General features: G+C 40.0%; 1 protein-coding gene across 1 annotated transcript in view; it reads left to right on the forward strand.

Annotated features, from left to right (window-relative positions):
* The first annotated feature begins 575 nt into the window (after positions 1 to 575).
* Positions 576 to 11696, forward strand: part of PDE7B (phosphodiesterase 7B) — a 35921-nt gene continuing 24800 nt past the window's right edge. The window contains exons 1-2 of the mRNA XM_009587691.1: positions 576 to 669; positions 2218 to 2301. Of these exons, the coding sequence (XP_009585986.1) occupies positions 576 to 669; positions 2218 to 2301 (178 nt within the window). The remainder of the gene's footprint in view (positions 670 to 2217; positions 2302 to 11696) is intronic.

The following is an 11696-nucleotide window of genomic DNA, read 5'->3' on the forward strand; positions in this document are numbered from 1 at the left end:
ATTTATTCTTTCATGTCCAGAAAGAAAATCAGTCTTTCTGGGTTTAGAGTATCGTATGTCTTGGTTTTTTTCAGATTTTTTGAGTTTTAATTTCTCTCCTTTTTTTCAAAGTAACTGTTGATTTAGTCACGAGTGACATGTATATCAGTGTGTCAATGCAGGGGATTATTTGCAGTTTCCTGTTAATTCATTGGTGCATACAGAAAAACAAAAGCCTGAATCAAGGCATGCTCTGAATTTACACCCGTTCTTAATTTGCTGATGCTTGTATTAGCGACAGGCTCAAGCCTGTCTGATTTTTGGGGGTTTATATAATGTGTACCATATGCTTGCCATTCTTACTCTTTCTGCACGAATCAGCCAATCTGATGGGTCTACCTGTGGTGGAGAGCAGTGCTCTTAAGTCAAGGTGCTGCCTTATGAGCTCTGACTCATGGGTGCTGATGAATCTTGCTTCTGTGTTTTACAAACTCTTTAGTTATTTGCTCCACCCTTCTGCCTTTAACAGAAGGATCGCCGGGGAATAGGTTTACATGCCACTGTTGCCACAACTTAGACATGATTTTAAACTGCTGATGAAGGTGTACCCACGCTATTATCATACCTGTGAAGTGCAGCAGCTGAAGAGCAGGCAGAGGTTTGCACCTCCTGCCCCTGCTATCAGGAGGGGTAAGTGGGGTCAACAGCAGCTTGAGTTGTTTTGGGCTGGTTCCTTAGAGCCAGCGGTTGACAAGCGGGAGCTGAGTACAGGGAACACGTGTTCTCTCTCTGGAAACAAAAAAGCAAAGCGAAAGTAAGGATGAGAGAAAATAGATTTATATTTATAATCAAAAGTGACTGTGTTTGAAATATTCTTAATCTGAGTGCACGCTCCTGTGTCTTTCGTACCTCTAAGGACCCCTAGAGGGCACGGAAGTTTTTCTCCACCTCAAATATTTAACTTAATAGTTCTGCTTGGCTTTCTTCCCTGAAACATAATTGTAAGCACATTTTAAGTGAACATCAGATAGAAAAAAATAACAGCATCTAACTAGGTCCTTTTATGCTGCAAGATGTTTTCTTGTTTTTAAACACCAGCAGTAGAAGCTAGCACTAGCAGCCAAATTCTTAAATTATTTTTGTTTAGATTAGTCAGATGCTGTATTCGTATCCCAGAGGAAGCACAATTCAAACTAACTAATAATTCATAATTTTATTGCAAACTTTGAGAGGCCTACAGTGTGAGCTGTCTGAGGAAGTGCGGCGGGTATGCTTTCAGCACTATGGCCTGTGTTTCTGTAGGGGAGGAATTGGTATGGTGAAGAGCTAGAGTACTCTAACCTGAACCTCTAAAATCTCCAAACTTCATCTTACTTAAGATTCTTTAGTATTTTGGTCTTGCTACTTGCCTGTAAAGAAATTATTAAATTACAGTAAAGGTATTTAAAGCTATGGAGATGTAAAAATGACATCTGCTTCCTATCTACTTAGAGTGAGTTTTTGTAACTCTTACTCATCCCGAGTAGCGTTTTTCTTCTTAAATCAGTTTTGCCTGTTTCATCAACGATACGTGGTAAGTCAGGTACTAATCAATGTGAATTACACAGCGATACTAATTCTTGGTATTGTGTTGTCACTTTATGATATTTAAATTTACATTCTAAAGCTCTGGAGTAATGCTTATCTGAGAACATCAGGTTTTGCTTAAATAAAGCAGCTTCGGTGTCTGAGGAGAAGGCTGACATTTTCCAATGCTCAAAGAGCAGGAAGTAAAACAAAAGCAACTTTAAATTCTTCGTATTTTGTTTGGGGTTTTTTTCATCAACTCATGATTTTGAGACCAGTCCCACAGCTTTGGAGGTCAGTTGGACTGTGAGCCTAGTCCAAGGTTGAGACCTTTGTGTGTGATGCCATGACAGTCAGAATCCAACTGGTCTTGTCTGGGGAAGAAAACGGACCTCCACACTACTCCTGAAGCAGTGAGAGTCTACTTACTGGGCGAGAAGCTGTTCAATAGAATAAACACGGGGGGGTTTGTGCCTTTGTTCTGGTAAGAGGATCAGCTGTACTGCTTTACCCAATTACCCAGGGATGTCATGGGAGATGATTTTTTGGACCTTCGTTTTCCCACTGGAGGAGCGTAACATCATCACTTTGAACAGAAAATAGATCTAGATGTAAACAGCAGAGAAAGGCAGCTGCCCCTTCTAACGTCTCTGGGGATTTTGTGTTTTGCAGGAGATGCACGGGTGAGAGGTCAAACAGGGGTTCTCTCCGAGCGCCGCGGCTCCTACCCATTTATAGACTTCCGTCTTCTTAACAGTAAGTGCAACCCTTCCTTCAGGCCTGTATTTTAAAAAAAAAATCTGTATTGAAAGTATACGAACCAAAGTATCTCATTTCATATTTATCTATAGTTCAGCTGTCTTCATACAGTCAGCAGTAATAATTCTATTATTCCCACCCAGTGTTTGACTGTGAAATGTTTTGGTTGTATGAATACTGTCCATAATGCTGAGTCTGTCAAGTAAATACAGTAGTGCCATGGGGTGTGCTGGGGCAGGGCAGGGGGTGCTTCAGAATTAAAAAGATAAACCTCTGTGTCCTTTAGCCTCTTAGCTAACAGTTGGAACAGATTTATGTGAGTCTGTTATCCGGTCATATAGAATTGGCACAGAAGGGGAGCATGTGACAGCACTGACCAGTGGTTTACAATAACATTAATTTTTCCAACAATTAGAACCCAATCCAAAGCCCCATGGAGTCTTCTCATTGACGTCAATGGATTTTGGGTCAGGCCAGCAGTGAACATCTGTTAAAAATAATCTTAACCTCATTTTGATTGAAGTTATTTTGCCACTGTTGTAAATAAAGGAGGACAAATCTAAAAGGGAAAAAAAAAAAATCAAGATCCTGTTTTTTTTTTCACCTGATGGATTCTCTATACTGATGCAGACCCATTAGCAAGTGTGTAAAAAATAAAATAAAATAAAAAAACAGAGAACTCTTAGTCTTGGGCCCTGTAGCATTCAGTCTGGATGCTGTGTTAACTCCAGTGTTCAGACACAGGCAGATCTCGATGTGTCCTTGTGTACTGCACAGACTACTCCATGTAACCTTTGAAACAAAAGTTACTCACCGTCTTCATCAAAACAGACTGAAACTCCGACAGTTTATTTAGTGATGACGCTTTCAAGCTTCTAGAGATTATGCTTTTCGTTAAAAAGCAATTATCAAACCCAAGTTTTACGTCTCCTTTTTGTAACTGCTTTCCCGATTGCCTGGGGACGGGGGCGGGAGGTAGGTGGCAGGGACGGGGGGAAGAACCCCAGCCGCAAAGGGTGAGGTCTGGCTGGGAGTCAGGAGGAAAGAGGGGCTAATAGGAAGGGGAGGACTTGGGCTCTGATAGGCTGCGTGCGCCCAGGCTGGCAAAGTTAGTGCCGCCTGCCAAGGCGCTTGCTTTCAGTCTTGCTGATCAAAGGTATTTTCTAGGTCATAAGTCCATCAGGGTGCTTGCTATGGCTGAGGTAGAAAGCCATAAGGGGTAGGATGGGTCCAGCAGTTTTCCCAGGTCAAAGGGAATAATGTACTGGTTGAGCAGAGCTCTGAGGATAATTTAGTCCTGGCTTGCCAATGAAAAATGTGAAGAAAAACCTGTTTTAGGCTAGCTGGAAATACTACTGTTGATGCCCTTATAAAGACGGAGGGAAAATAAAACCCTTCTTTTCATTCATGAAGTAGAAGTGAATATATATTCACATTCAGGTGAATTAATTCAGGTGACTAAATTAATTACTTCCTTTTTCTTTTGAATACATACACGTTATTTAAAATTCTCATTGTATGTTCTTTCCTCTCCCTGGTTAAAGAAACCAAAAACTTTTCAGCTCTTTTTTCTGGCAATAGGGCTTTCACTTTTATCCCCTGTAGATGAACCCTGCCATCCTTCAGATCCTGCCAGCTTCTGGGTAGTGCTGGTGCTGTCTATGGGGCTGTCTATAGAGAGATCCATGGCGACAGAGGTACCGGTGAATGCTCGGCCTTTGATCAGACAAGGAGCTGGGCACTCCGCATAACCCCTCTCCTGGAACTGCTGAACTTAAAAGCGATGCCTCTCTCTGCATGCGCCTCTGGTCCCACAGAGGTGGGGCACCTGGGGTTTTCGTGTTCCTGTGCTCTCTGTGCCGGGGACTTCTGACTTAGACTTTCTTTCTACTGCTTTTCCTTAATCTGAAAGAAGTAACTATGGCTGATCATGATCTCTGTGTAAGGAAAAGCAGTGATCCTGATTTTGGATTTCCCATTGTTTTCAGTTTTTTATGTATTGACTGCTTTCTGCCTAGGGAGTGGTGTTGGCTTAATTTTTCAGTGCTAAATTAATTGAGATTTCTAGGTACTTGACAACTAATTTTGTAGATGGCAAGTGCACTGGGCCTGGCTGACTCGGTGACCTACAGGTAAATGAAGATGCTCGGTGTCAGAGCACACAGATGTGTGTTTTGCCAGGAAGTAAACTGACTTTTATATTATTTGTTCATGTACATCTATCTGTGAAATCCATTTCTGCTGTGCATACCATATAAGCAGCAAAGCCCATGGTGCTGCACATTCTATCAAAAAGGAACATATATAAATGTCACTACTGCAAACTTTTTTGAAATGTGCCTAACTAATACTTGCAGTAAAATTTTGGCACCATGTTACATTTGTTTGGGGGCAATAACTGACAGGCAGCAACCATATACTGAAAGCTGTTACAGTAAGGAAGGGAGAGAGGCAGAGAAAATTTTATGGTAAATATCCTCAGCAATTATAAAGAAATGCATCATAAACGTTAGTCCAGCTTCTCACTAATTCAGACAAACTGAGCTTAAATAGTGATAGTTCCCTCTACCATCTGAAGTACTATTCCAAATAACAGTACCACCCTTGTTTTAAAGTAAGGGAAAACACTGAGGCTCATTCTTGAACAGAGTTGACATTCATTTGGAAAATTGACATTTAAAAAAATAATTCAGGCCATTGCTATTTAATGTCAGACTAAAGGTTACTTAAATGTAACTTTTTTAACATACTTACAGATTCAGTCAAACCAGTGGATTTTTCCCTCCTATGGCTATTAAGAGTTAACACCGAGGAGACCATATCTTTTGTTTTTTCTGGAGTCCTGCCGTAAAGTCGCTGTGTAATTTAAGACACCGTTAAGTCTTTTTGGACAGGAAAACTTCCTGCACTCTGAAAATGGGATCTTCTGTAGCCCTAATCAAAGCCAACTGGATTAATGTTGGCTTCTTGCTGTTTGAGCTAACGTCTGTGATGCCATCTACACATTTCTCCGGTGCCTCTCTGCAATATATAGAAACTTAGTGAGTGTTATTTCACCCTGTCAGTGCCAGTCTGTCAGGATCGTGAGGATTTTGCAGGATCCTGTCTGGAGGAGATGCAAGGCTTTAGCATCGTCCTGTCTTTTCTCTGCCTAGTTGCAAGCTTTCCTTGAGGCGTAGTTGCACTGGTGGGTTTTGGGACTCTTAAGATGACTCTGGAATACAAAATTGAATGTGAAATATCCCTGTGTCACCAAGAACTCCTCGGTTCTGCATTGCGAGGGCCGAATGCTTGCTTCAGCCTCTTGATTCAGTCCGTGCAACTTGTGGGGACCTGCATGACCAACCAGATACTCATTTGTGTTGACGGTATCAAGCCAGAAGCTTGAGGGGAAGCTACGTAGCAGCTCCTCTCCCCGGGGAAGCTGCGGCAGCCGATACTTGTTAGCCAGCCGGGTGTGAAAACCCCCAGGAGGCAAGCCGACCATTCCTTTTTCCATCCTGCCGTAATAAGGCAAGGGGATCACCTGCTCCTGATGGCTGCAGATACAGTCCAGAAAAAAATAAGCTGGACATGGCAGACTTTGGGCTCCACATTCACTAGGGTGCTTACAAACAAATATTCAGACTTTTCAAACTCCTAAACTAAAAGATACAAGTTTTGCACAGCCCTGTAGGTTTGTAGGAAAATGGGGAGAGGGTTTTCTCTTTATGCAAATAAGGCATTCCTTAAAATGGAAGCAGCGGAAGAAAAAAAGTCCTGGCATTAGAAACTTATTTTCCAGAAGGATGGAATAGGCAATTCCTAGGTGCCATCAAGCAGCTGAATATAATGTATAAATGATGTGAGACTGATTCCAAACCAAACTTCACAAATTTTAGGAAAGTTTGACTCTGAACTCAGTAGCTCTAGCTTGTAACTGAACCTAACGCAGGTTGAAATTAATGATGGCAGTTTATTGGCACTTCTGCATTTCTGTGAATTAAATGGACCTTTTTGTGTTCACAGAATAGAAAAGGACTTAAACTGAATGTGTGCAGCGTAATAATTAAGAATTTGAAACACTTCTGCAACGAAAATTAACTTGATCCAATTTTCCTTTAAGCGAAGCATGGTTTGGATTTGAGAAATAAAGGACCATAGGCTAAGGCAGCAATAGTTTTGTTCTCTGATTGACAAAGTTGCTCAGTGAGTCATTGAACCAGATCCCTCCAGTGACTAATATGCATTGATTAAAATAGATTTCATTATCCCATGATGAGTTGTGCTAGTGACTGTGACGGTACATTTCTTCATTGCATTAACCAAAAGTTTGAGGGAATTCCTTGTGACAAATCTAGAATTGTAGGTAGACATGCAGCAATAACCAAGAAGACCTCACCCTGCTCCAGTTATACTAGATACTTTGTTTTGTTGCCAGATGAAATTAAGTAGAGTACCAAAATAACATAGTTTACATCTGAGATGAGTAACTTTTTATTTACAAATTTGCTTGCCCAGCTTTAAGTCAGAAGACAAGGACATTCTTAAGACTTAAACAGTGGTTCTCCATTTCCCATCTTGTTTATGCTAAGCTTTTCTCGGGATTGAATTTTTGCTTCCAAATGACAAAATTATTAGCCTCTAATTGACTATATTTAAATACGTCTATCATGGAGGAATATAATTAAAATTGTTTCTGCATGGATTTTTAACTTTTCCTGAAAAATTCTCCATTAGGGACACTTTGTTTTTGTCACAGTATCAGTCATACCATTGCTTTCGTTATCTTGTACCCACTTGTTTTCAGTAAGCCCTCCACAGTGTCTGACAGAATTCACTTCTCTATACGTTGATCTAGGAGGGATAACAAGGAAAGGGAAAGGATGTAGTATGCAGAGTGGGGTCTCTACCAAAACAGTGTTACCCAAAGAGATTTCTGTTTCCTTACACCTTGCGCAACAGGAACATAGCGTGGGAACTGAGAATATCTAAAAGGTCAAAACATGTCTGTAAACACTCCAAAGATCTATCTGCATGTTTCCTAGGATCTTGGTATTGTCATGCAGGCAGAAGTTGTGTCCAAAAGAACCCCACCTGCTTTAAGCTTAGCTTAGCAAATTAAGTTAGTGTAGATATATATATAGTGGGCATGGTGGTGTTGGGTTAACGGTTGGACGTGATGATCTTAGAGGTCTTTTCCAACCTTAATGATTCTATGATTCTATGATGTACTTTTAGTACCAGATGATGATAAACAGTGGTATTAGGTACTGTTCAGTCTCTGTCCTTGATTTGCTGTCTGATTTGAGTCAAGCAAAATCCTGTGGTTTTCAGTTTGTTTGCAAATAAAGTGATGCTTTGCAGGCATGTGATGAATTAGGTACTACAGAAATGAAAAGTGTTGTCAGGGTTAGTAAGGGAAGATACGAACTCATGAAAAAGTCTTCATCTCAAAGAACCCAAGTCTGTGGATGTTTGAATCTGTGGTTTCTGCCTGTCTACAGACGGGTCCATTTGCAAAATTTACATTCATTTTTGGTTTTGGATTTTGAACAACTCCAGGGCTTTCAGGTAGGGCCCATCTCCAGGGAAAATAAAACTTAACCACAGCCACCAACCCAAAACTGAACCATCAAGTAACCTAAACCCAAATGACTGAGGTTAAAAAGAGTTTGGTTAACTGTCTTGTTTTGTTGCCTTTGGCTAGAGAAAGAAGTGGGAGTGAGAGATGCCTTTTTAGATATTTCTGACCCAGGTTAAATTAGGACACTAAAAGTCTTGTGAGGAATTTTCAAGGGCTGATTGGATTACTCGGATCCCAACCCAGCCCGTGGAGATGAGTCCAAAGTTCCAGATGGTTATTAAATTAGAAAGGGGGAGATCTTACGAGGTCTGCATCATTTCTACATAATGCCTCCCTTAGTTCCTCATGGATAAGCATGTCCAAAAGATACTCATCAACATCCTGAAGGCACACGGGCTTCTTAATCTGGTTAGCTTGTGTCTGGTTTGAATGGGAAGAACATTCCCAGAGCTGAAGTCAGCCTATGGCCTTGCTTTCAGCTTCCTATTCAAGGCAGAGGAATTGGGATTCTCTTAAAAATGTTCCAGCACAAAGATTGTTCTGTTTCCTAGTAACACTCCACTATATTCAAAAATTCTTCATGTCATTGGAAGTCAGTCTGGCTCCCCCTTTTCATCAAATAACGGCAAGTTTTTTTGGTTCGGGGTGTTGTTTGCATTTTTGAGTGTTTTTAAGAGTTGTTATCTGCAAAATTTAATAACAAGGTAGATTGAAAAGTATATTCTATTTCCTGCCATTCATGCTGCTTGTTTAGCTTTTACGCTACATTTGTAGAAAATGAAAGCCAGAATGTAAACCTGGTGGATGCATGTGCCCTCATATGCTAATAAAATGCAGCAGTTTGGGTTATGAATGCTTCAGGAGAACTCATGAGAGCAAGCAGAGCAAACAAAAAACTAGATGTGCTTCACACATAAAGTCTTAGTGAACACTGACCTGATCATACAGGTTTGTAACTTACTTACTTTTTTAATACAGATTTGGGATTCAGTTCAACTGAGAATGTCCCTTTAAAAGTTTCCAAATTATGCGTGACCCATTCTGCCACCCCACCTTCTTTTCCCTGATTAGAAAAGGGAAAGGGTGTACTGAAGATGATAACACTGAGGATGCTTTCCAAATGACCAAAGGAAAAGAACGAACAAGGAGAAGGGATCATTAAGATGATAAATGACAGTTGGGTTTGCTGTTATTACAGGTTATGTTGCCATTTCTCAAGGGGAGTGGAGGGGGAGGGGATGTACCATTTCCTGTTGGAGAAACTATAATCAGCTATAGAACATTTGCAGTTTTAGGAAAAAAAGGTCCTGACTGTGCTACTGTATGAAGATTGAAGTGGCAAAGTGAAGGTTCATATTGAAGTGATAACAACTTTGTGGCGAAACAGAACACAACATGCCGTAGGAGGCTTAATAAAAGATGCCAAGATGTTTGTTTGCATAAAGATGATTGATGACCCCAATAAAGGATGCAAATTGTGAAGAGAAACACATCTAAATTAATCTTAAATTTGGATTTAATCTATTATTTCTCTTCCTGTTATTAAGGCTAATATTCTGTTACCTAACTGGCCTTTGAAACCCTAGTTTCTCCAGAACTTGGTGTAATGGGATAATTCGGTATATAAGTGGGATAATCTCCATAGTTCTCAAGTTCTGTAGTCTCTTTCAAACAGTATCAAAAGGAATATATTTTGGGATTGGGGGGGAACTGCATGACTAGTATTCTTCAAGATGCCAACAATTGTGCAACAATTTGAAAACTGAGTTGTTACAAGCCACCAGCACCTCAGGTGTAATGCTCAAAGAGGAGGAAAGCCCATAGCAAGGTGACCTAGAAAGCTGGAGTCCCAGAACCTCTCAGATTTCATTAACTACATTAGCCAAAGAAGCATACGAGCACCTCTTGTGTAAACAGGGCTCTGCATTAATTTTGTGCGCTTGTGCAGGTGGTTGAAGAATGGAATCTTGACTCAAAGTGGAAAATTTGAAAGATCTTTTGTTTTACTTCTTCTAATTTTCTGCTTTTCTCTGATGTGTTCAGAGTCCTCCTCTCTTTCTCACAACCTCTTCATAATTGAAAAAATGTTTACCCACTTGAAGAGAAATAATACAGTTGTACCCATGCGAACAATGGCAGTTAACAGAAAGCACTTGACCTCTAAAATTGAATTTTATCGAAAGTCAAGGAACAAATAACTTTTTAATACATCCGAGAAGCAAATGAAAACAAAATGTTTATAACAACTTTTTTGGATTCTCATCTAGTTTGAGGAAGTCTCCTGAGAATTTCTAAATTTACAAGATTCCAGTACAACACTTGTTTATCTGTAGATATTATACAGTGCAACATGTTCATCTCGGTTGTTTTAGTTACGGTGACCAATGTATATTCAGATGATAAGATTGGTATTGGCACATTCTTACTATTTTTAAATCAAAACCTGTCAGTTTCTCATGCCAGCCGCAGACGATTGAGAAATACAACTGGTATATTTGTCTGAGCTTCTTGGTCCCTCTACACAAGACTTAAAGCTTTCAGGCAACAATTCTTTTATGTAGGTTTCTGGTGCTTTGTGCATATTCTCAGTCCTTTCTTCAAAACTGCAGTGTTTCCTTTCTGAAGGATTTTTGAACTGCAAGGTGCAGGGTAGCGGGAAACCCTAGACAGTGCAGAGAGGTTATCTGTCTTTCTTCTAGTTTACCAGTGCCTTCTCCAAAATTCAAATTTGAAATGTTAAGTTTAGAATTAATTTTTAGATTACCTTTAGATTTTAGATTTAGTTCAGCTATCCCTACTCATGCTGCTGTTGTTTTTTGGATAATATGATAAATCCATGATGTAAGAAGATACTAAGAAGGCACAGTAATTTTTTTTTTATCAATCATCAGTGCTATGCACTCTTCCTTATAAGAGGTTCCTTTTAGCAACCAAGTCATGCAGTGTGTATGCCAAACAAGACTTCAGTAAAGGTGATCTAAATGCCTGGCCTGATTTGACACACAAAAAATGGACAAACACCGATTATTCCTCATAAGTCAATTACATCTCTCTTGAGCTCTCAGATAAAAGCATTCTAATCAGCTGTCAAACCGGGAACCAGTGCAGGAAATTGCCTCCGTAATGTATAGGACCAGAGACAAATTGTTTCCCAGAGTCCTCGCTGTTTGCAAACTGTCTGGACGGTAAATTGCTGGTCTGATCCTCTTGCCTTATCTTCCAGATATTCCAGCACTTTTCTACCAATCCTGCCTGACTCTTCAGGCATACAGTTGTAGAGCAGTGGTTGAGTACAGAATGTCTTTGCATCCTTGGAAGATGGGAAAGGGTATTATAAACCTTACGTGAGTCAAAGGCAGGTGCTTGATGACCTGATTTATATATGTTGGTTTTATTCTGCATCCTTTTGGAAAGAAAAGGAAAAACATTTTCTGTTTCTTAATCAGTTGGCTTTTGAAAATCAATAAACCTGTTGTTATCCACACATGCTGCTGAGTGACCTGTTTTTATTGTACGCTGATGTGCAATAAAATAAAAAAAAGGCAATACTGTGAAAGAAAACTTACAGGCCTGATTTGAATGCATAACCAAGTTTGTTTACTTTGAAAGAACAATAACAATGTAATGAAAGTCTGGTGCAGAGTTAAGTACATCCTTCTCCAAATTTGATTTATGTGATCGTTTCTGGATGTTAACTCAACCATTGTTAACATAACCTCCGTCATTTTTATATTCACGCTGCCTGTGGGCACACGCTGGCGCAGCAATGTGAAAGAAATCTGAAAGAAAACTGGTGGCAGTTCCTTGTGCAGGAAACCTCTTTCCC

The sequence above is a fragment of the Fulmarus glacialis genome, unplaced genomic scaffold (genome assembly GCF_000690835.1).
Source record: "Fulmarus glacialis isolate BGI_N327 unplaced genomic scaffold, ASM69083v1 scaffold41941, whole genome shotgun sequence".
NCBI lineage: Eukaryota > Metazoa > Chordata > Aves > Procellariiformes > Procellariidae > Fulmarus > Fulmarus glacialis.